The sequence below is a fragment of the Salvelinus namaycush genome, chromosome 19 (assembly GCF_016432855.1).
Source record: "Salvelinus namaycush isolate Seneca chromosome 19, SaNama_1.0, whole genome shotgun sequence".
Lineage (NCBI taxonomy): Eukaryota > Metazoa > Chordata > Actinopteri > Salmoniformes > Salmonidae > Salvelinus > Salvelinus namaycush.
In genome coordinates this window covers 24,836,642-24,863,164 of record NC_052325.1, presented here as the reverse complement: position 1 = coordinate 24,863,164, position 26,523 = coordinate 24,836,642, and the positions used below count along the sequence as shown (strand labels likewise).

General features: G+C 45.5%; 1 protein-coding gene across 1 annotated transcript in view; it reads right to left on the bottom strand.

Annotated features, from left to right (window-relative positions):
• LOC120064258 (solute carrier family 49 member 4 homolog) overlaps positions 1 to 26,523 on the bottom strand; it is a 90,154-nt gene that overhangs the window by 49,586 nt on the left and 14,045 nt on the right. Inside the window, exons 3-4 of the mRNA XM_039014695.1 lie at positions 15,085 to 15,368; positions 11,899 to 12,028 (exon numbers count right to left, since the gene is read on the bottom strand). Coding sequence (XP_038870623.1) covers positions 11,899 to 12,028; positions 15,085 to 15,368 — 414 coding nt within the window. The remainder of the gene's footprint in view (positions 1 to 11,898; positions 12,029 to 15,084; positions 15,369 to 26,523) is intronic.

Genomic DNA, 26,523 nt, shown 5'->3' with positions numbered 1-26,523 from the left:
AGTATCACTGCCTAGTAAAGTCATACAGTATCACTGCCTAGAGAAGTCCTACAGTATCACTGCCTAGTAAAGTCCTACAGTATCACTGCCTAGAGAAGTCCTACAGTATCACTGCCTAGAGAAGTCCTACAGTATCACTGCCTAGTAAAGTCACACAGTATCACTGCCTAGAGAAGTCCTACAGTATCACTGCCTAGAGAAGTCCTACAGTATCACTGCCTAGTAAAGTCCTACAGTATCACTGCCTAGAGAAGTCCTACAGTATCACTGCCTAGAGAAGTCCTACAGTATCACTGCCTAGAGAAGTCCTACAGTATCACTGCCTAGTAAAGTCCTACAGTATCACTGCCTAGAGAAGTCCTACAGTATCACTGCCTAGAGAAGTCCTACAGTATCACTGCCTAGTAAAGTCATACAGTATCACTGCCTAGAGAAGTCCTACAGTATCACTGCCTAGCGAAGTCCTACAGTATCACTGCCTAGTAAAGTCATACAGTATCACTGCCTAGAGAAGTCCTACAGTATCACTGCCTAGTAAAGTCCTACAGTATCACTGCCTAGAGAAGTCCTACAGTATCACTGCCTAGAGAAGTCCTACAGTATCACTGCCTAGTAAAGTCACACAGTATCACTGCCTAGTAAAGTCCTACAGTATCACTGCCTAGCGAAGTCCTACAGTATCACTGCCTAGTAAAGTCACACAGTATCACTGCCTAGAGAAGTCCTACAGTATCACTGCCTAGTAAAGTCCTACAGTATCACTGCCTAGAGAAGTCCTACACTATCACTGCCTAGAGAAGTCCTACAGTATCACTGCCTAGTAAAGTCACACAGTATCACTGCCTAGTAAAGTCCTACAGTATCACTGCCTAGAGAAGTCCTACAGTATCACTGCCTAGTAAAGTCCTACAGTATCACTGCCTAGAGAAGTCCTACAGTATCACTGCCTAGAGAAGTCCTACAGTATCACTGCCTAGTAAAGTCCTACAGTATCACTGCCTAGTAAAGTCCTACAGTATCACTGCCTAGAGAAGTCCTACAGTATCACTGCCTAGTAAAGTCCTACAGTATCACTGCCTAGAGAAGTCCTACAGTATCACTGCCTAGAGAAGTCCTACAGTATCACTGCCTAGAGAAGTCCTACAGTATCACTGCCTAGTAAAGTCCTACAGTATCACTGCCTAGAGAAGTCCTACAGTATCACTGCCTAGAGAAGTCCTACAGTATCACTGCCTAGAGAAGTCCTACAGTATCACTGCCTAGTAAAGTCATACAGTATCACTGCCTAGAGAAGTCCTACAGTATCACTGCCTAGCGAAGTCCTACAGTATCACTGCCTAGTAAAGTCATACAGTATCACTGCCTAGAGAAGTCCTACAGTATCACTGCCTAGTAAAGTCCTACAGTATCACTGCCTAGAGAAGTCCTACAGTATCACTGCCTAGAGAAGTCCTACAGTATCACTGCCTAGTAAAGTCACACAGTATCACTGCCTAGAGAAGTCCTACAGTATCACTGCCTAGAGAAGTCCTACAGTATCACTGCCTAGTAAAGTCCTACAGTATCACTGCCTAGAGAAGTCCTACAGTATCACTGCCTAGAGAAGTCCTACAGTATCACTGCCTAGAGAAGTCCTACAGTATCACTGCCTAGTAAAGTCCTACAGTATCACTGCCTAGAGAAGTCCTACAGTATCACTGCCTAGCGAAGTCCTACAGTATCACTGCCTAGTAAAGTCATACAGTATCACTGCCTAGAGAAGTCCTACAGTATCACTGCCTAGTAAAGTCCTACAGTATCACTGCCTAGAGAAGTCCTACAGTATCACTGCCTAGTAAAGTCACACAGTATCACTGCCTAGAGAAGTCCTACAGTATCACTGCCTAGTAAAGTCCTACAGTATCACTGCCTAGAGAAGTCCTACAGTATCACTGCCTAGAGAAGTCCTACAGTATCACTGCCTAGTAAAGTCCTACAGTATCACTGCCTAGAGAAGTCCTACAGTATCACTGCCTAGAGAAGTCCTACAGTATCACTGCCTAGAGAAGTCCTACAGTATCACTGCCTAGAGAAGTACTACAGTATCACTGCCTAGAGAAGTCCTACAGTATCACAACCTAGTAAAGTCCTACATTATCACAACCTAGTAAAGTCCTACAGTATCACTGCCTAGAGAAGTCCTACAGTATCACTGCCTAGAGAAGTCCTACAGTATCACTGCCTAGAGAAGTCCTACAGTATCACTGCCTAGAGAAGTCCTACATTATCACTGCCTAGAGAAGTCCTACAGTATCACTGCCTAGAGAAGTCCTACAGTATCACTGCCTAGAGAAGTCCTACAGTATCACTGCCTAGAGAAGTCCTACAGTATCACTGCCTAGAGAAGTCCTACAGTATCACTGCCTAGAGAAGTCCTACAGTATCACTGCCTAGTAAAGTCCTACAGTATCACTGCCTAGAGAAGTCCTACAGTATCACTGCCTAGAGAAGTCCTACAGTATCACTGCCTAGAGAAGTCCTACAGTATCACTGCCTAGTAAAGTCCTACAGTATCACTGCCTAGAGAAGTGCTACAGTATCACTGCCTAGTAAAGTCCTACAGTATCACTGCCTAGAGAAGTCCTACAGTATCACTGCCTAGTAAAGTCCTACAGTATCACTGCCTAGAGAAGTCCTACAGTATCACTGCCTAGTAAAGTCCTACAGTATCACTGCCTAGAGAAGTCCGACAGTATCACTGCCTAGAGAAGTCCTACAGTATCACTGCCTAGAGAAGTCACACAGTATCACTGCCTAGTAAAGACACACAGTATCACTGCCTAGAGAAGTCCTACAGTATCACTGCCTAGAGAAGTCCTACAGTATCACTGCCTAGAGAAGTCCTACAGTATCACTGCCTAGAGAAGTCCTACAGTATCACTGCCTAGTAAAGTCCTACAGTATCACTGCCTAGAGAAGTCCTACAGTATCACTGCCTAGAGAAGTCCTACAGTATCACTGCCTAGAGAAGTCCTACAGTATCACTGCCTAGTAAAGTCACACAGTATCACTGCCTAGAGAAGTCCTACAGTATCACTGCCTAGAGAAGTCCTACAGTATCACTGCCTAGAGAAGTCCTACAGTATAACTGCCTAGCAAAGTCCTACATTATCACAACCTAGTAAAGTCCTACAGTATCACTGCCTAGTAAAGGCATACATTATCACAACCTAGTAAAGTCCTACAGTATCACTGCCTAGAGAAGTCCTACAGTATCACTGCCTAGAGAAGTCCTACAGTATCACTGCCTAGAGAAGTCCTACAGTATCACTGCCTAGAGAAGTCCTACAGTATCACTGCCTAGAGAAGTCCTACAGTATCACTGCCTAGAGAAGTCCTACAGTATCACTGCCTAGAGAAGTCCTACAGTATCACTGCCTAGAGAAGTCCTACAGTATCACAACCTAGAGAAGTCCTACAGTATCACTGCCTAGAGAAGTCCTACAGTATCACTGCCTAGAGAAGTCCTACATTATCACTGCCTAGTAAAGTCCTACAGTATCACTGCCTAGAGAAGTCCTACAGTATCACTGCCTAGTAAAGTCCTACAGTATCACTGCCTAGTAAAGTCCTACAGTATCACTGCCTAGTAAAGTCCTACAGTATCACTGCCTAGAGAAGTCCTACAGTATCACTGCCTAGAGAATTCCTACAGTATCACTGCCTAGAGAAGTCCTACAGTATCACTGCCTAGAGAAGTCCTACAGTATCACAACCTAGTAAAGTCACACAGTATCACTGCCTAGAGAAGTCCTACAGTATCACAACCTAGAGAAGTCCTACAGTATCACTGCCTAGAGAAGTCCTACAGTATCACTGCCTAGAGAAGTCCTACAGTATCACTGCCTAGTAAAGTCCTACAGTATCACTGCCTAGTAAAGTCACACAGTATCACTGCCTAGAGAAGTCCTACAGTATCACTGCCTAGTAAAGTCCTACAGTATCACTGCCTAGAGAAGTCCTACAGTATCACTGCCTAGAGAAGTCCTACAGTATCACTGCCTAGAGAAGTCCTACAGTATCACTGCCTAGAGAAGTCCTACAGTATCACTGCCTAGAGAAGTCCTACAGTATCACTGCCTAGTAAAGTCCTACAGTATCACTGCCTAGTAAAGTCCTACAGTATCACTGCCTAGAGAAGTCCTACAGTATCACTGCCTAGTAAAGTCCTACAGTATCACTGCCTAGAGAAGTCCTACAGTATCACTGCCTAGTAAAGTCCTACAGTATCACTGCCTAGAGAAGTCCTACAGTATCACTGCCTAGAGAAGTCCTACAGTATCACTGCCTAGAGAAGTCCTACAGTATCACTGCCTAGTAAAGTCACACAGTATCACTGCCTAGTAAAGTCACACAGTATCACTGCCTAGAGAAGTCCTACAGTATCACTGCCTAGAGAAGTCCTACAGTATCACTGCCTAGAGAAGTCCTACAGTATCACTGCCTAGAGAAGTCCTACAGTATCACTGCCTAGTAAAGTCACACAGTATCACTGCCTAGAGAAGTCCTACAGTATCACTGCCTAGAGAAGTCCTACAGTATCACTGCCTAGAGAAGTCCTACAGTATCACTGCCTAGTAAAGTCACACAGTATCACTGCCTAGAGAAGTCCTACAGTATCACTGCCTAGAGAAGTCCTACAGTATCACTGCCTAGAGAAGTCCTACAGTATCACTGCCTAGAGAAGTCCTACAGTATAACTGCCTAGCAAAGTCCTACATTATCACAACCTAGTAAAGTCCTACAGTATCACTGCCTAGTAAAGGCATACATTATCACAACCTAGTAAAGTCCTACAGTATCACTGCCTAGAGAAGTCCTACAGTATCACTGCCTAGGAAAGTCCTACAGTATCACTGCCTAGTAAAGGCATACATTATCACAACCTAGTAAAGTCCTACAGTATCACTGCCTAGAGAAGTCCTACAGTATCACTGCCTAGAGAAGTCCTACAGTATCACTGCCTAGAGAAGTCCTACAGTATCACTGCCTAGAGAAGTCCTACAGTATCACTGCCTAGAGAAGTCCTACAGTATCACTGCCTAGAGAAGTCCTACAGTATCACTGCCTAGAGAAGTCCTACAGTATCACTGCCTAGTAAAGTCCTACAGTATCACTGCCTAGTAAAGTCCTACAGTATCACTGCCTAGAGAAGTCCTACAGTATCACTGCCTAGTAAAGTCCTACAGTATCACTGCCTAGAGAAGTCCTACAGTATCACTGCCTAGTAAAGTCCTACAGTATCACTGCCTAGAGAAGTCCTACAGTATCACTGCCTAGAGAAGTCCTACAGTATCACTGCCTAGAGAAGTCCTACAGTATCACTGCCTAGTAAAGTCACACAGTATCACTGCCTAGTAAAGTCACACAGTATCACTGCCTAGAGAAGTCCTACAGTATCACTGCCTAGAGAAGTCCTACAGTATCACTGCCTAGAGAAGTCCTACAGTATCACTGCCTAGAGAAGTCCTACAGTATCACTGCCTAGTAAAGTCACACAGTATCACTGCCTAGAGAAGTCCTACAGTATCACTGCCTAGAGAAGTCCTACAGTATCACTGCCTAGAGAAGTCCTACAGTATCACTGCCTAGTAAAGTTACACAGTATCACTGCCTAGAGAAGTCCTACAGTATCACTGCCTAGAGAAGTCCTACAGTATCACTGCCTAGAGAAGTCCTACAGTATCACTGCCTAGAGAAGTCCTACAGTATAACTGCCTAGCAAAGTCCTACATTATCACAACCTAGTAAAGTCCTACAGTATCACTGCCTAGTAAAGGCATACATTATCACAACCTAGTAAAGTCCTACAGTATCACTGCCTAGAGAAGTCCTACAGTATCACTGCCTAGGAAAGTCCTACAGTATCACTGCCTAGTAAAGGCATACATTATCACAACCTAGTAAAGTCCTACAGTATCACTGCCTAGAGAAGTCCTACAGTATCACTGCCTAGAGAAGTCCTACAGTATCACTGCCTAGAGAAGTCCTACAGTATCACTGCCTAGAGAAGTCCTACAGTATCACTGCCTAGTAAAGTCACACAGTATCACTGCCTAGAGAAGTCCTACAGTATCACTACCTAGTAAAGTCACACAGTAGCACTGCCTAGAGAAGTCCTACAGTATCACAACCTAGAGAAGTCCTACAGTATCACTGCCTAGAGAAGTCCTACAGTATCACAACCTAGTAAAGTCACACAGTATCACTGCCTAGAGAAGTCCTACAGTATCACTGCCTAGAGAAGTCCTACAGTATCACTGCCTAGAGAAGTCCTACAGTATCACTGCCTAGAGAAGTCCTACAGTATCACTGCCTAGAGAAGTCCTACAGTATCACTGCCTAGAGAAGTCCTACAGTATCACTGCCTAGTAAAGTCACACAGTATCACTGCCTAGAGAAGTCCTACAGTATCACTACCTAGTAAAGTCACACAGTAGCACTGCCTAGAGAAGTCCTACAGTATCACTGCCTAGAGAAGTCCTACAGTATCACAACCTAGAGAAGTCCTACAGTATCACTGCCTAGAGAAGTCCTACAGTATCACAACCTAGTAAAGTCACACAGTATCACTGCCTAGAGAAGTCCTACAGTATCACAACCTAGTAAAGTCACACAGTATCACTGCCTAGAGAAGTCCTACAGTATCACAACCTAGTAAAGTCACACAGTATCACTGCCTAGAGAAGTACTACAGTATCACTGCCTAGAGAAGTCCTACAGTATCACAACCTAGTAAAGTCACACAGTATCACTGCCTAGAGAAGTCCTACAGTATCACTGCCTAGAGAAGTCCTACAGTATCACTGCCTAGAGAAGTCCTACAGTATCACTGCCTAGAGAAGTCCTACAGTATCACTGCCTAGAGAAGTCCTACAGTATCACTGCCTAGTAAAGTCCTACAGTATCACTGCCTAGAGAAGTCCTACAGTATCACAACCTAGAGAAGTCCTACAGTATCACTGCCTAGAGAAGTCCTACAGTATCACTGCCTAGAGAAGTCCTACAGTATCACTGCCTAGAGAAGTCCTACAGTATCACTGCCTAGTAAAGTCCTACAGTATCACAACCTAGAGAAGTCCTACAGTATCACTGCCTAGAGAAGTCCTACAGTATCACTGCCTAGAGAAGTCCTACAGTATCACTGCCTAGAGAAGTCCTACATTATCACTGCCTAGTAAAGTCCTACAGTATCACTGCCTAGAGAAGTCCTACAGTATCACTGCCTAGTAAAGTCCTACATTATCACAAGCTAGCAAAGTCCCATTTAATTCCATTATGAGTCATCATGACAAACTAAACGTTTAACTCAAAACTTTTACATTTGGTGATGAATGAAGGGTAATCTCTGGGGAAAGAAAAACGATCTATAACCCGTGTGCATGACAGGAATACATATGTCTGTGTCTGAGACAATACAGAGCAAAGCCCCATCCGTCCCCTTCCTTCTCTCTGGTTGATAATGTGTTGAGACGTGCCACCAGACAGCCTCTTGCTTTCCTATCCTGTCAGCTAGCACCACACAGCATCTCTGACTGTCAGGCACGATCTATCCCACATCACAATGTGGTGACAGACAGATAAACACCTGGCCATGAACCAGGAAGAGATGAGAAGAGCTGCTTGACAGGCTGGCAATACTAGCTCCAAGATGAGGTTTGAATACGGGGGAGAGCAGCTAAGAAATGGAATCGACAAATGGAGAACCGGGATCCTTTCATGTGGTGACACCAACCACATACACAGACACACAGACACACAGACACACAGACACACAGACACCTACTTAATCACGGATTTACCTGTATAAATGGGTTTGGAAATAGTAGCATGTCAAACAAAGTCATTTCATCTGAGATGTTGATCTGAGACAATGATTTCCTCTGATTGTTCTGTGACTCAAAGATTCCTGGAAGGAAGATTATGGCTTTCTGCTAATCGAGTGGATTACGCCAATCGCATCTGAATCAATTCCCCGGCCCTGCTTCCTCTCTGAGTCTACAACGGACACATTTACCACCTGCTGTAAACATAGTGTTCATGGTTGTGAGAACATTATGGCTGGATGCTATGCAGTCAGAAATGATGAGAGTGTATCGGTTAGGACCAGGGCCAACTAAGTGAGATACCTACGTTAGGGAAACAGAACCTAATCTTGTGTGCTCTTTCACTAGCTAACAGCCTGAGAGGAGAGACATAAGAGACTGAGGGTCTTTAATATAAACTGTTGTAAGGGGTTGGTCATATCAATGGGACTTTGGCCAGTTCTGTCAGTCTTTGTAACACTGACAAACCACAGAGAGGGTGGTTATTTTCCTCAGGGTTGTTTTTGATCTCCCCCTGAGGATGAGGAAGGCCTTAAGAATTCCCCAGATGCCCCTCCACCATACACAAGGGACGCCGCTGGCATATCAATGGAAACAAACAAATGCATGAGTAAACGGCTGCTGTCCGTAGTGAACGGACGTTAGGGAAACAAAAACAATCCTCCTCAGAGAGACAGATTTCCCCTTCCATGACGGCTGCTGTCACTGTCAGCCTAGACGCCTGGTGATTTAATGGTGCTGTGAAGTGAAGGGTGAAGTGATGGTTCCCAAATGAAATCAGCGGCGTGGAGACGCAGTGGGGACAGGGTCTTATGGTTGATTGTAATTGGTCATAGAGTGATTGGAGTGGTGCCAGACAGACAGTGTTAGCAGCTAGGTGAGACTGGGGGATGGGGGGCTCCTCTGTTAGCGAGAGTCTCCGCTCTGTGTTCAGACACACACACACACATACAGGCTCCTGGATGCACTGGCCTGATGATTAGAGAGACATTTGTAGAAATGCTCATAAACCATGAAGGGCTGGCACTCTTACTCCTCTCACTTGATTAGCTATTAGTCCGTGCTGAGACGGAACATGCATAAACTAACTCTAAGGAGAGAGACGGACAGGGAAGTAGACTAGGGGCTGTACGTATCAAGAGTAGGAATGCTGAGGATCAAGTACCCCTGTTCATTCATTATAATCAATGAGGTTGAGCTGATCAACACTGATCAACAGATCAGCACTCATACTTTGTGAAAACGGACCGATCATGGATTTAAAAGAATTGGATTGGTGTAAGCATTGGCTGGAGGGAGTTTTCCATGATGTTTTCCACCCAGTACCCTGTCCTGTGGTACTCGACTACTTGGCCTTGGAGGAGTTGAGAGTCGAGAGAGACGGACTCGTAAAAGTGTGTTGATGGAACGCTCTCTCTATCTCTGCTGTGATGGCAGGAATCAATAACAGCACCTTTTCCCATCCCACAGCTTAGTTAGATCACTGTATAGAAAGGCTGTCCCAAATGGCACCCTATGCCCCATGTAGTGCACTATATAGCCCATAGGGCTCTGGTCAAAAGTTTTAATACATGTAATATGGTGCTATTTGGGACACAGACTAAGTAAGCACAGCACAGGGCCGGCCTGTGGAGGGTGAAATATTCCAGGGAGCCATGAAGCCAGCGGCATCATCAGCTAAGTGCCATTTGTCCTTGACAGGTCTTGGCTGGAGTTCAATGCATCAGAATGAGCAGGAGAAAACGTTCCCAGGCAAAATGACTGTTATTGTAATAATGGGACCTTCATCAATGCTGCTAGCTAACATCATTACTATTCTCAGAGCAGTGGTCACGTAGTACTGATAACCTTTCTAAATGTGTGGAGAGCTGGGTATCGTCCCAAATGGCACCCTATTCCCTATATAGTGCACTACTTTTGACCAGACCTGTGTTGTGATTAGGCTCTGCAGCGGAAGGGAACGGCTGGGCGAACTTATAATTTTCTACGGTTCAAACTCTCTCTGTCTGGCACAGCAACAAAATGGAAGGAAGGGGCACAAATGGTGGCTTAGGATACTGGCTTAGAAAACCTAGCAAACTTTAGAAAACAGAATGTTGCTGCTAACCCAGGTCCATCTTTCTTTGACGAGTGGAACTTAGATACTCAAGGCCCAATTTTTCCCTTCCTTCTGTCCACAATCCTTCTGTACAGTAGAACTCCCAGCAGCCAGACAGCCACTGATGCTGCTTGAGTGTGATACAGTTCAGACTGGCAGCTGGAAGGCTGCTTATCAGTGGGACTCCAGATCGCATTACAGTCCCAATGGGGCAGTCCAGACAAAGTGTGTGTGTGTGTGTGTGTGTGTGTGTGTCAGACAGTGTGTACACTGGGTTTATGACCTCTCTTGAAGCTCTGTGCTTAGCAGCTTAGTTTGTTATTGTTTATCATCAGTGAGAGTCAGTAAGAACTAGAGACAGAAAGAGAGAGAGGGAGAGCAAGAGAGAGAAAGAGAGATCTGCCTGGCTGGAGGGGCTGACTGTAGGGAGTTACAGAGAGCCAAGCAGCCAACCCGCTTTCTCACTGGCTGTCCACGGCCCAGCGCTTCATCCCAGTCCCACAACCCACAGGCCATCATTCCTCGGCCCATTCCATTCCACCACAACTAGACAGGATACGCACCACAGGAACAGAATCCGCGGATGGCAATGAGTGCTCTAGCTCCCATCCAAAAACAGCACCATTTCCCCCAGCTCTCAGTGTGTGTGATGCAAGGCTAGGAGGACAGTGCATTCTGAATGCTGTATGAGTATGTTACATGACCCCAGACTCCAGAGGACCCTGGCTGTATGAGTACAGTATGTTACAGGACCCCAGACTCCAGAGGACCATGGCTGTATGAGTACAGTATGTTACAGGACCCCAGACTCCAGAGGACCCTGGCTGTATGAGTACAGTATGTTACAGGACCATGGACTCCAGAAGACCCTGGCTGTATGAGTACAGTATGTTACAGGACCATGGACTCCAGAGGACCATGGCTGTATGAGTACAGGACCCCAGACTCCAGAGGACCCTGGCTGTATGAGTACAGTATGTTACAGGACCATGGACTCCAGAGGACCCTGGCTGTATGAGTACAGTATGTTACAGGACCCCAGACTCCAGAGGACCCTGGCTGTATGAGTACAGTATGTTACAGGACCATGGACTCCAGAAGACCCTGGCTGTGTATGGATGAGGAGATGACGATTCTGATCTATTTATTAAGAGTGGCCAGTGGAATGCCTGGGGAATGCCAGGGGAATGCCAGGGGCACCTTAAGGCAGTGTAATTAATCTAGGGGGAGAGATGATGTGTCTTTGATGCACATTAACTAGCGGCCCAAACAGATGGCAAGCGGCAGAGCAACAAGACCCCTTCATTAAGATTCTCTATCACCACTACTCACACCGACCGATTAATTCCTTCCTCATCTCAAAGTTAAAACAGGAAAAGGCCTGTTGAGAGGCAACAAAGAGGACACACCAACCTCAGGCTCTTTCATGACAATTGTGATAAAGGCCAAATAATTTCAAGGCATCTTGAAGAACAATCTGGCCTTAATGGCCATGTACATAATCTCCACCCTGCACAGCCAGAAGAGGACTGACCACTCTTCAAAGCCTGGTTCCTATCTAGGTTTCGTCCTAGGTTCCTGCCTTTCTAGGGAAGTTTTCATAGCCACTGTGCTTCTACATCTGCATTGCTTGCTGTTTGGGGTTTTAGGCTGGGTTTCTGTATAGCACTTTGTGACATCTGCTGATGTAAAAAGGGCTTTATAAATAAATGTGATTGAAGGCATCATACAACTTAATTGCAGATCACTCCATTGATTCAGGTTCATGACATGTGCTCTTAGCATGCTGCTCTATTCAGAGTGGTTTTGTAAAACAACATCAATATGCGTTCTACATTGCTGTACGATGCATTGCCTGTCAGTAAAGTAAAGTAATATGAATTCCTGCTTTTAGTGTTGGTGTGTGATGATGTCAAAGGAGCAGACAGCACATACCTGAGTAGTCTGCAGATGCTGCTGCTGTAGCGGAGTCTCTGGCTGGCAGCGGCTACACTGGGGGGTATGGGGGGCCGGGAGGGGAAGTAGAACAGCACCGCAGCAAACAGCACCGCCACCATACCAAACTCTATATGGCAGGAGGGAGAAAGACAAATCAGTGGGTTATTAACCTTAAGGTCAAAGAAAAGGGTTATTATTAGCCTCCTAATGACCTGAACTCAGTCAATGAGTCAGTAACAAACCCATTCCACGCAGAGCTACAGTTGACGTCGGAAGTCTACATACACTGAGGTTGGAGTTATTAAAACTCGTATGTCAACCACTCCACAAATTTCTTGTTAACAAACTATAGTTTTGGCAAGACGGTTAGGACATCTACTTTGTGCATGACAAGTAATTGTTCCAACAGTTGTTTACAGACAGATTATTTCACTTATAATTCACTGTACCACAATTCCAGTGGGTCAGAAGTTTACATACACTAAGTTGACTGTGCCCTTAAACAGCTTGGAAAATTCCAGAAAATTATGTCATGGCTTTAGAAGCTTCTGATAGGCTAATTGACATCATTTGAGTCAATTGGAGGTGTACCTGTGGATGTATTTCAAGGCTTACCTTCAAACTCAGTGCCTCTTTGCTTGACATCATGGGAAAATCAAAAGAAATCTGTCAAGACCTCAGAAAAAAAATTGTAGACCTCCACAAGTCTGGGTCATCCTTGGGAGCAATTTCCAAATCCCTGAAGGTACCACGTTCATCTGTACAATCAATAGTAGGCAAGTAAAAACACCATGGGACCACGCAGCCGTCATACCGCTCAGGAAGGAGACGCGTTCTGTCTCCTAGAGATGAAAGTACTTTGGTGCGAAAAGTGCAAATCAATCCCAGAACAACAGCAAAGGACCTTGTGAAGATGCTCGAGGAAACGGGTACAAAAGTGTCTATATCCACAGTAAAACGAGTCATATATTGACATAACCTGAAAGGCCGCTCAGCAAGGAAGAAGCCACTGCTCCAAAACCCCCATAAAAAAGCCAGACTACGGTTTGCAACTGCACATGGGGACAAAGATCGTACTTTTTGGAGAAATGTCCTCTGGTCTGATGAAACAAAAATAGAACTGTTTGGCCATAATGACCATCATTATGTTTGGAGGGAAAAGGGGGAAGCTTGCAAGCCGAAGAACACCATCCCAACCGTGAAGCACGGGGGTGGCAGCATCAAACATGGGGGTGCTTTGCTGCAGGAGGGACTGGTGCACTTCACAAAATAGATGGCATCATGAGGCAGGAAAATTATGTGCATTTATTGAAGCAACATCTCAAGACATCAGTCAGGAAGTTAAAGCTTGGTCGCAAATGGGTATTCCAAATGGAAAATGGCCCCAAGCAAACTTCCAAAGTTGTGGCAAAATGGCTTAAGGACAACAAAGTCAAGGTATTGGAGTGGCCATCACAAAGCCCTGACCTTAATCCTATAGAAAATTTGTGTGGAGAACTGAAAAAGCGAGGAAAAGTGTGTGCGAGCAAGGAGGCCGACAAACCTGACTCAGTTACACCAATTCTGTCAGAAGGAATGGGCCAAAATTCACCCAACTTATTGTGGGAAGCTTGTGGAAGGCTACCCGAAATGTTTGACCCAAGTTAAACAATTTAAAGGCAATGCTACCAAATACTAATTGAGTGTACGTAAACTTCTGACCCACTGGGAATGTGATGAAAGAAATAAAAGCTGAAATTCTCAACTATTATTCTGACATTTCACATTCTTAAAATAAAGTGGTGATCCTAACTGATCTAAGACAGGGAATTTCTACTAGGATTAAATGTCAGGAATTGTGAAAATCTGAGTTTAAATGTATTTGACTAAGGTGTATGTAAACTTCTGACTTCAACTGTACATGTATATGTCTCTGATTCCACCCTACTTTTAGATGGAACAGAACAGGACAGCAGAGCACAGAACCTGAGGACATACAGACCTGCTGTGTTGACGATGTCCAGAGCAGTCAATTAAGAGAGCAGCGGTTTATCAGAGAGATGTCCCTGGGACTAGATTATCCAGCTGGCACAGACAATGTAGAGGGCTCTGATACTCTCTCTGTTAGCCTGCCTTCACGGCCCTGGCTTCCAAACAAGCTACTAAATCCCCCAACCCTTTTCACTGGGCCTGGCCTGGCATGGCTTGGCATGGGCAACCGAATCGGACACATCTCACTTGGAAAAGCTATAGCATTTTCAGACAATCTATTTCCCAAAAAGTACCACCAGAATCATAAATCATGTTTTTTCTTGTCATAATGTGCAGATTGGTTGGACAGCAGCTGCATTTTTACTGGCTGGCTAGAGCAACATGGCTCACATTAGTTTTTTCAACACAAAAAAGACATCAGCCTTTTCATTTGGCACAAGGGTTGGCTGCTGCTTTTCTGTAGTGTGTGTATGGAGGTGTAGAATGTATTCTCCTCAGAGAAGAAGAAGGAAAACATCAAGGAATGTAATTCCCTCTAAATGCTTTCTGACTTTAAATTAATTTCCCTATGACCTCTAAAGAGCTCGGTTCAGAAAATGTGTCTGTTTTGTGCTTTTAAATGTAATATGAATACGCCCTTAGGTTAACACAAAGCCATAGCTTCAATGTACCATTGTGGGCGGATAATATATTTTTATTTCATTAAATGCTTTAATTTTCTGAATCAGTTAAGCAGACCAGTCCAAGCCCCCATCTTTTTATGGCAGCCCGTTCTGTTCTGAATAGTACATTGTTGAAACGTTTGAGACTGGTATTCGTGTGATGAGAGAGTCAGATCACTTTGAATCTCTCCCTAGACAAGATCCAGACCAGAGATGATCTGTTATTGATTCCTGAAGGGTAATGATGACCGACTGACTGACTGTCTGTGCTGCTGTCAGTACCTACCTACATACATACATACATACGACTCTTTGTAGGATATTGTACTGAATATCTTCCCATCTTCAGTATGCACATTGCACCAGTGTTCATGCACCTTGGTTTGAATGCGAGGTAGCGACAGCATTTCTTTCTGTTTGGCAGTACCTGTCTGCATACACAACCAGTTGGATCCTGTCTTGTGTATCTGGGTAACACTTTACTGCACGCCCCCTTATGTACGCATTCATAAAGCCTTTATAACAGCTACATAAGACATAACATCAGTACCTGCATACAAAACCAGCTGAATCCTGTCTCGTATGTGATTGATCTGGGTGTCTGTCGAGACAACAGCTCGGGCCACCATGACACGGGTGGTGTCGTTAGGGGCGGGCACAAGCAGCGGGCCGACAATGAAGGAGCACGCCGCCCCCAGATAGCTGACCAATGAGGCGACAGCGGTGGCCGTGGCTCTTTGGTCTGGAGCGAACCATGTGGTGGAGAGGAGGGGTCCAGCGCTCATTATTGTTGGTCCGGCCAAACCATTCAACAGCTGACCACCGTGTATTAACCTGCAGAGAGGAGAGGACAGGGAGAAACATGAAACATTAATGTCACATCATGCATACAGACAAGGCAAACAGTGGAACCAGATAAACGTTATTGTACATGGCTTGCACATGTGATAAGCTCTCAGTATTTTTCATTCAGAACGATAGAAAACATCATTAGATGATTTATGAACATACAATAAGTGGTCCCACATTTCCTCCTTAATGTTCAGTAACTCTGTCCCCTGTGCCAGCCCAGTGTGTCTGAGGTCTGAGTGGCCAGGGAGAACAGAACACTGCTCTGCTGATTAATTGTCTGTGAGCTCAGCTCTGTAAAGACAAGGTTCAGTCTGCCCTGTCTGAGATCACACAGCAGAGAGAGAGAGAGACGGATTGAGCTTAGAAAAAGAGAGAGAAGTGGATACAGATAGAGAAAAACGAGCAACTCTCAGACAGTCTGCCACCGTCTGCCTTGACAGTTCAAACCAGAGCAGCGCAAACCAAAACAGCTCAAACAAGAGCAGCTCATGGCAGATAACAGAGCCGCCAATGCTGACAAGGCAGATTGATGGAAGTGTCTTTATCCCTTACCTCCTCCTGAGATCTTCTCAAACAACTCTTAACCCCCCCACGTCATCTACACTAAAACAGTCTCCCTCACTTCTCTTTGGTCTCTCTCCCTCCCTCCCTCCCTCTCTCCTCTCCCTCCACTTTCCACCTTCCTCCCATTTCTCTCCCTCCTCCACTCGCTCTCCATCTCGCCCCCCTCCCCCGTCTCTCTCCCACTCTTTCTCTCCCTCTCGCGCTGTGATCACTCATTCCATTAATAAAGTCAAACAGAATTATCAAAATTATGAAATTATTTATGGTGCCCGCTGTTCCAAAGATCTATGTTCCATCCGCTATACTTGATGACATCCCATCCTGAAAACTGACCCTTGGAGAATTCAAAATCCTCAATCAATGGTGATCGGTACAAGACTACGAGTACTGTATCTAACTGATAATAATTTTCATTAGACATGATATCTGATTTAACACACTAGATTTGATGCATGGATATCTGAACGATTCTGATCGAGATCATTCAGTCTCAAGGGATAAACCTTCTAAATACCATCTGTGTGACCTTATCACTGTGTGGCCTAATATGAAATGTGACCTAATATGAAATGTGACCTCGGCCTCAACTGAAGCAATCAACATAATATAAAGGTCTTCAGATAGATGGAGGAGACAGGAGACTGCTAATCAAATTCTCAGATAAAGGGAGGATTAATCAATTCATGCTTGATGATTCTGGGGTGTGGAAGAGTGGAGGGAGGAGGAGAAGAGGAGTGGAAGAGAGGAGGATGGGAGGGAGAGCGGTCGTTCTACGAGAGATGATTAACTTAATGTGTATTGATGAACCCTGTCAGAGAGAATCTCATTGCTCTGAGACCAAGCCAGCCCAGCGAGGAAGAAAGTCAGTCAGTTAGATATACAATATGCTCATGTCTCTTAACCTGTCATAGTGTGACAGAGGTAATACTACTGCCACTGCCGGATACCCACTCCAATCTAACATGTCAGAGGATGGCACAATCAGAGAAGCCATGGCAGTATCATTGGCACAATGGGTCATGGCTGTGCGTATGTATGTGTATGTGTATGTGTATGTGTGTGTGTGTGTGTGTGTGTGTGTGTGTGTGTGTGTGTGTGTGTGTGTGTGTGTGTGTGTGTGTGTGTGTGTGTGTGTGTGTGTGTGTGTGTGTGTGGCCAATCAATGAGAAATTAAGAGATCTCTAAGAGAAAGGGAGCTTTTCATCAGTGTTCTATGTATTTGTATACATTTGTCTAACTGAAGAGCATAACGTCGCTGTCTGATGAAAACCTTTTATCTTCAAAACAGAAAAAAAACTGCCATATTTTGCCAATAACATACCATTTTGAAACGTCACAGGCTATTTTTAACATATTTTCTTGATCCTAGAGTCATGAAATGTTCAGAGTACATTGAGGGGAGTTACTGCTTTCAATATATGAAAATAATTGCAAAAATGAAGATTAATTGGCTTTCCAACAGCTACCTTAACCTGCTTTGATTCGAGAGTTATCATCAATGCTGCTCTGCTCTGACCTCTGTTTAATCAGTGACCACTGTAATGTCTCCTGCCCTGGCCTCTTTTCAGATATTCTGACTGCCTCACAGATTCTCCTTGGGTATTTTCCCCTGAACTAGACTAGAGAATAGCTCTGACAACAGGAAGGTGTTTCAATCTCACAACTCACTCCCTTTGATTCTCAGATATGAGATCCAAACTGAACAACGTTTACCCTCCAGAGCATATGGTTAAAAAAGATGCCAATCGAACATGAAACGATGGTTCTCCCTCCTTTAAAAATAACATCTAGTACATGCTGTTAATGGATCCCTCCTGTTCCTAAATCAAGCTAACTGCAACCATCCTTCTCCCTTACAGCACAGCCATCCTTCTCCGTTTGATCGCTGCCTGCAATGCCCTTGAACTCCTCAGCTTCTCTTCTCTCCTCTAGTCCTCTCCTCTAAGTTATCTCCTCTCCTCTCAGCTGATCTCCTCCCCTCCCTCTCAGCTCCTCTCCTGCTCATCTCCACAAAGTGCTATTCCAAATCAGATCAGTAGCCAATTGGGCTTATTGTATCTAAATCACAGGTTGACGTTTATTATCATGAGTCTTGTCCTGGAGGCAGACATGAGTGATTTCCCCTTAGATAGGCCAGCTGCAAAGTCAAAATTGGCTATATTGTAAAAAATGACTTTGTGTCTATGCCAGCTAGTGACCACTCTGCAGAGCTGCCTCCAGAACAAGATTCAAGATTAAATGCGCTAGCCTACATCTAAATTACAATCACAAGCCTAGCACCCACACTCTGGAAAGAGATATGTAAATTACATATGTATATGTGTGAGACACATACACAGCAGCAGTATAGGTTGACAATAACACAAACCCCATGTCTCAGAACTTTAACTCAGCAGGGTGGTGAGCAGTAATGTAAAGTACTTAAGTAAAAATACTTTAAAGTAGTACTTTAGTAGTTTTTTTTGGTTTCTGTACTTTACTATACATTTTTTTGAAAACTTTTACTTCACTACATTCCTAAAGAAAATAAATGTACTTTTTACTCCATACATCCCTTACACCCAAAAGTACTCGTTACATTTTGAATGCTTAGTAGGACAGGAAAATGGTCCAATTCATGCACTTATCAAGAGAACACGTGGTCATCCCTACTGCTTCTGATCTGGGAACTCACAAAACACAAATGCATAATTTGCAAATGATGTCTGAGTGTTGGAGTCTGTCCCTGGCTATCCGTAAATGTTTAAAACATGAAAATGGTGCCGTCTGCTTTGCTTAATATAAGGAATTTGAAATGATTTATACTTTTACTTTTGATACTTAAGTATATTTAGAACCAAATACTTTTACTCAAGTTGTATTTTACTGGGTGACTTTTACTTTTACTTGAGTAACTTTCTATTAAGGCATCTATACTTTTACTCAAGTATCACAACTGGATACTTTTTCCACCACTGGTGGTGAGCAATGTTCCCTCTAAGCTGTTTTGGGTCACCTAAATCATCCTCTTCCTACCAGTTGCCCCTGACTGCTGCTGTTCTAAGTGCTCCGCTGGCCTGCTGTTCTCATCTGCCCTCCTCCTTGGTTCATATGAAAACCTCCTCCAGGACTGCCTCGCAGAAGAGAATCCAGGCCGTGCAGAAACGCAAGAGATTGAACTTCACTGAGTTCGCCCCATTAGTTTGCACTATATAGAAGTTTTATTTCATAAAAATAATCAACATTATACCAGCCCTTTTCACTGCAACAAACTAAAACAAATCTAACTTTCCAAGATTGAGTCTTGATTTTGTTGTAGGCAGATCCTGAGCGCAACGGAGTAGAATTCTATTGGCGGGGGTAGCCCACAAGCGGTCTTTCAATCACCCGCCAGTGAATGCGCCCAGTGTGCACATTTGTTGATATTCTTTGATAGTTAGCGAGTTATTAGCCCATTTATAGATAAGTATAGTTCAGCAAGAGCACAAAACATGTAGGCTACATTTCAAGCTGCCTTTGAAAAGACAGTCAGCTAAAAAGCTTGTGTCTTAGTAAAAAGTGGCAGTGTTGTATTTTGAGACTGGCTTATTGGCATATTCAAGCCTATATGCAGAAAGGAGAGCCTACAGTGTCTAATTCTCTCTATAGTAATACATTATATTTTGGAAAGTGGTTTCTTGCATCATACAACACAATGCAATGCAGGAGATGCAGGAGTGCAACTTTCACTGGGGACATTCCCCCACATTCTGAAATTGTATTTTTGTCCCACCCAGTTTTATCATTGGAATGTGATACAAAACGAGGCAACGATGTGCTTTAGGATCATGCGGACGTCTACGAGCAGTCGGGTAAGCTGTGAAGTGTTTATCCGACTGGTTAAAAAAAAAAATTGATGTCCCCCCCACTTATAAAACCAAAGTTACGCCCCTGATGCAATGTACAGTCACCTATTTGACCCATGGTGTTACAGACCAAGTAAAAAATCCTTAATTAATGTCAAGCCCTTCATAATGTAAAAACGGTTTTAAAAGTCTCATGCAATGTAGGCCTGCATTGAACACCACATATAGGCTACTGTAGGCTATATCATAGAAATCAAAAGCTATTTCCATGTGAACATTTTTTATGGGTTGTGCTCCATTGGTTTTGTTGGTAGGCCAACATACTCAAATAGCCACAATAGCCTATTGACTACTATCTAAAACTGTAAGGCTACAGCCTCAGTGTTCATTGTAAACGTGCGCCGGAAGTTGCGCAAAATTCTCACAACATTCAAGTTTCCACTAATAAGACCTAAACATTTGCTAAGTGCCCCAATAATTTTGAGGGAACATTGGTGGTGAGTGCGGCCCAGTACATCACTGGAGATGAGCTCCCTGCCATCCAGGACCTCTATATCAGGCTGTGTTAGAGGAAGGCCCAACATGTTTTTAAACACTCCAGCCACCCAAGTCATAGACTCTCTGTCAGCGCACGGCAAGCGGTACCAATACACCAAGTCTAGAACCAACAGGACCCTAAACAGCTTCCACCACCAAGCCATAAGACTGCTAAACAAGACTGCTAAATAGCTAATCAAACGGCTACCCAGACTACCTGCATTGACCTCTTTTTGTACTAACTCTCTTTCACTGACTCTATGCAAACACACTGTAGTCTACCCACACACTCACACATACTTACACTGACACCCAACACACACACACACACACACACACACACACACACACACACTGACACCTCACACACACACTTTTACGCTCACCACATACACTGCTGCTACAGCTCTGTCTATTATCTATCCTGTTGCCTAGTCACATTACCCCTACCTATATATACACATAGCTACCTAAATTACCTCGTACTCCCTGCACTTCGACTCGGTATTGGTACTTTCTGTATATAGCCATGCTATTTTTGCTTGTTATTGTTATTCGTTATTCACTGTATATTTATTTATTCCTACTGTCACTATTACTATTTATTTTTTATTTTTTTTGCATTATCTTTAATTCTGCATTGTTGGAAAAGGACCTGTAAGTAAGCATTTCACTGTTAGTCTACACCTATTGTTTACGAAGCATGTGACAAATAAAATGTTATTTGATTTAATAGACCTGTGTGCAGCAAAAGAACACACAATGCAATGACTGACACCTGCTGGTGACTTTGGGAACTGTTTATGGAGGGATAATATACACCGAGTGTACAAAAGATTAGGAACCACTTCCTAATATTGAGTTGCACCCCCTTTTGCCCTCAGAACAGCCTCAATTCGTCGGGGGCCATGGACTCTACAAGACGTCAAAAGCGTTCCACAGGGACGCTGGCCCATGTTGACTCCAATGCTTCCCACAGTTGTGTCAAGTTCGCTAGATGCCTTTGGGTGGTGATCCATTCTCGATACACACGGCAAATTGTTGAGCGTGAAAAACCCAGCAGTGTTGCTGTTCTTGACACAAACCGGTGCGCCTGGCACCTACTACCATACCCTGCTCAAAGGCACTCAAATATTTTGTCTTGCCTATTAACCCTCTGAATGGCACATGTACACAATCCATGTCTCAATTGTATCAATGCTTAAAAATCCTTCTTTAACCGGTCTCCTCCCCTTCATCTATACTGATTGAAGTGGATTTAACAAGTGACGTCAATAAGGGATCATAGCTTTCACCTGGATTCACCTGGTCAGTCTGTCATGGAAGGAGCAGGTGTTCCTAATGTTTTGTACTCTCAAGGTACTGTTAATGCTCTGCTCAACTGTTAAACAATAAAGCTTTACGGTGCACTGAAAATCATAAGGAATCATATAAGGCTCAATGGAAGGGTCAAAGGTCACCTCAGCTTATCCGCTCCAACTCCCAAAGGTCAGGTAAATGTAAAGCCCAAAGAGAGACTTCACAAATCCACTGTATGGTTTAAACACACCGAAGCTGCTTGCTCAAGCACTATAAAGTTCCCTGGACATCCCAGTTCTCTGGTTGGCATGGTATGAATTCCACTAGTTTGGTCTGATAATCTACGCTACATTAACTCTTGATCTACATTTTTACATCACCAGTGTGCTTCCAACAAAAGGCTAACGTTGACCATAAAAGCATCACTTACTGACATTTCAACTGTTTCCTACTCTACTACTACAACTACAAACCATGAATAAGTACAGGAGTTCGGCTTGAGGAGCCTGTCTTGAATTGTTTGTCCCAGATAGCCTAGAGATGTTTAATAGTGTAATCCCAGGAACTGTGATTAACTGAGCGAGCAAGGCAGCCTTCTCAGGGATAGTGCTTTGGATAGTATGGGTGTAAAACCTTTATGTATTGGCACTTTATCACCCCCATATAGCAACGCTGTCAGGGTCTCAGTTGGATGGTGGGATTTTTTACTACAGAGGGAATACTCTGAGGTGTTCTGTTGTGTTGGCATCCTTACTGCCTGCAATATATCTCTGTCTCCAATAAACCGCCCTGCACTATAACCGCATCTCTCGTTAGATGGCGTATGCCTCGGCACGGTTAGATGGCGAATGCCTCGGCGCGGTTAGATGGCGTATGCCTCGGCGCGGTTAGATGGCGTATGCCTCGGCACGGTTAGATGGCGTATGCCTCGGCACGGTTAGATGGCGAATGCCTCGGCACGGTTAGATGGCGAATGCCTCGGCACGGTTAGATGGCGAATGCATCGGCACGGTTAGATGGCGAATGCCTCGGCACGGTTAGATGGCGAATGCCTCGGCACGGTTAGATGGCGAATGCCTCGGCACGGTTAGATGGCGAATGCCTCGGCACGGTTAGATGGCGAATGCCTCGGCACGGTTAGATGGCGTATGCCTCGGCACGGTTAGATGGCGTATGCCTCGGCACGGTTAGATGGCGAATGCCTCGGCACGGTTAGATGGCGAATGCCTCGGCACGGTTAGATGGCGTATGCCTCGGCACGGTTAGATGGCGAATGCCTCGGCACGGTTAGATGGCGTATGCCTCGGCACGGTTAGATGGCGTATGCCTCGGCACGGTTAGATGGCGTATGCCTCGGCACGGTTAGATGGCGAATGCCTCGGCACGGTTAGATGGCGAATGCATCGGCACGGTTAGATGGCGAATGCCTCGGCACGGTTAGATGGCGAATGCCTCGGCACGGTTAGATGGCGAATGCCTCGGCACGGTTAGATGGCGAATGCCTCGGCACGGTTAGATGGCGAATGCCTCGGCACGGTTAGATGGCGAATGCCTCGGCACGGTTAGATGGCGTATGCCTCGGCACGGTTAGATGGCGTATGCCTCGGCACGGTTAGATGGCGAATGCCTCGGCACGGTTAGATGGCGTATGCCTCGGCACGGTTAGATGGCGAATGCCTCGGCACGGTTAGATGGCGAATGCCTCGGCACGGTTAGATGGCGAATGCCTCGGCACGGTTAGATGGCGAATGCCTCGGCACGGTTAGATGGCGTATGCCTCGGCACGGTTAGATGGCGTATGCCTCGGCACGGTTAGATGGCGTATGCCTCGGCACGGTTAGATGGCGTATGCCTCGGCACGGTTAGATGGCGTATGCCTCGGCACGGTTAGATGGCGAATGCCTCGGCACGGTTAGATGGCGTATGCCTCGGCACGGTTAGATGGCGAATGCCTCGGCACGGTTAGATGGCGAATGCCTCGGCACGGTTAGATGGCGAATGCCTCGGCACGGTTAGATGGCGTATGCCTCGGCACGGTTAGATGGCGTATGCCTCGGCACGGTTAGATGGCGTATGCCTCGGCACGGTTAGATGGCGTATGCCTCGGCACGGTTAGATGGCGAATGCCTCGGCACGGTTAGATGGCGAATGCCTCGGCACGGTTAGATGGCGTATGCCTCGGCACGGTTAGATGGCGTATGCCTCGGCACGGTTAGATGGCGAATGCCTCGGCACGGTTAGATGGCGAATGCCTCGGCACGGTTAGATGGCGAATGCCTCGGCACGGTTAGATGGCGTATGCCTCGGCACGGTTAGATGGCGAATGCCTCGGCACGGTTAGATGGCGAATGCCTCGGCACGGTTAGATGGCGAATGCCTCGGCACGGTTAGATGGCGTATGCCTCGGCACGGTTAGATGGCGTATGCCTCGGCACGGTTAGATGGCGTATGCCTCGGCACGGTTAGATGGCGAATGCCTCGGCACGGTTAGATGGCGAATGCATCGGCACGGTTAGATGGCGAATGCCTCGGCACGGTTAGATGGCGAATGCCTCGGCACGGTTAGATGGCGAATGCCTCGGCACGGTTAAATGGCGAATGCCTCGGCACGGTTAGATGGCGAATGCCTCGGCACGGTTAGATGGCGAATGCCTCGGCACGGTTGGATGGCGAATGCCTCGGCACGGTTAGATGGCGTATGCCTCGGCACGGTTAGATGGCGTATGCCTCGGCACGGTTAGATGGCGTATGCCTCGGCACGGTTAGATGGCGAATGCCTCGGCACGGTTAGATGGCGAATGCCTCGGCACGGTTAGATGGCGTATGCCTCGGCACGGTTAGATGGCGAATGCCTCGGCACGGTTAGATGGCGAATGCCTCGGCACGGTTAGATGGCGAATGCCTCGGCACGGTTAGATGGCGTATGCCTCGGCACGGTTAGATGGCGTATGCCTCGGCACGGTTAGATGGCGTATGCCTCGGCACGGTTAGATGGCGTATGCCTCGGCACGGTTAGATGGCGTATGCCTCGGCACGGTTAGATGGCGAATGCCTCGGCACGGTTAGATGGCGAATGCCTCGGCACGGTTAGATGGCGTATGCCTCGGCACGGTTAGATGGCGTATGCCTCGGCACGGTTAGATGGCGAATGCCTCGGCACGGTTAGATGGCGAATGCCTCGGCACGGTTAGATGGCGAATGCCTCGGCACGGTTAGATGGCGTATGCCTCGGCACGGTTAGATGGCGAATGCCTCGGCACGGTTAGATGGCGAATGCCTCGGCACGGTTAGATGGCGAATGCCTCGGCACGGTTAGATGGCGAATGCCTCGGCACGGTTAGATGGCGAATGCCTCGGCACGGTTAGATGGCGTATGCCTCGGCACGGTTAGATGGCGAATGCCTCGGCACGGTTAGATGGCGAATGCCTCGGCACGGTTAGATGGCGAATGCCTCGGCACGGTTAGATGGCGAATGCCTCGGCACGGTTAGATGGCGAATGCCTCGGCACGGTTAGATGGCGAATGCCTCGGCACGGTTAGATGGCGAATGCCTCGGCACGGTTAGATGGCGTATGCCTCGGCACGGTTAGATGGCGTATGCCTCGGCACGGTTAGATGGCGTATGCCTCGGCACGGTTAGATGGCGTATGCCTCGGCACGGTTAGATGGCGTATGCCTCGGCACGGTTAGATGGCGTATGCCTCGGCACGGTTAGATGGCGTATGCCTCGGCACGGTTAGATGGCGTATGCCTCGGCACGGTTAGATGGCGTATGCCTCAGCACGGTTAGATGGCGTATGCCTCGGCACGTGACCCTGTATTTCTCACGACAGAGTACAACAGCATATGCCCTACTCAGCCAGGAGGCCTAGTCACTGTAAAATGGTCCACACCAACAGCATAGATATTTTGGAATGTTTATGGATGGTCAAGTACATGTATACTGTCAAGTCAGCGTTATGCAGGTCTATAGTACACACGCACGCACACACACATATTCTGTTGTTCCATACTCAGCTGCCCTCTGAAGCATAAATGTTACAGCGAGAACGAAGACTAGTGAGTAGGACTGAAGAGGTTGTTTTCAGTTAAGTGCAGCCTTAGTCTGGTCCCAGATCTGTCTGGCAGCAAAAACAGATTTGGGACGAGGTAAACAAAGCCTGGGGCAATTTAAAAGCTGATACTTCTCTGCAAACACTTTCAATTAGTGGAATATTATTTTCTTTAAAAAAGGAATCATTCGTAAGTATAATTTTCTAAGTATCCCTCCTAGAATGAGAGCCAATCATTTTCTGTTTATTTTACTATTTTTAGTCTGTATTAATATTGCATTAAACTGAACTAATGGTCCTCATTTTACAGATCCAATCACACTCAGAGAAAATGTGCAGTTAGACTACGACTAGTTTTTATTACCTGTTCTTTGGGACCCCAAATCAGCAACCTAACATAATCAATTCAGTGGGTGAAAATGCTATATTTAAGAGAATTCAATTGAAATAGCCATAATGCATCACCTGAATTGAAGTCAATGTGGAGCCTAATAAGAAATAAGTGGCAGATTAACAATAGAGAAGGTCATAAAATTACCAAAGTAATTCAGATAACCTTGTCGTCTGGGCCTCCTTCAAACACACAGGAACTGTTTTAGAAAGAGGAAATATTGCCTATATTTATTTAAATAGTGATGGAAGAAAGGACAGGTTTTTATTTTTTATTCTGGTAAAAATAAGGATGTCAGAAAGAAAAGTGTGAATGAAAGCCCTAGTCGATAAGAGAAACAGAAAACAAGTATCCACACAATTCAACAATTTAAATAGAATTCTAATCTCTTGAAGGAAATGGTGAGCCTCAATCCCATTCCATGTCTCTGCTATTGTGAGGCATTCAAAGCGAGCAGAAACTATTTCAA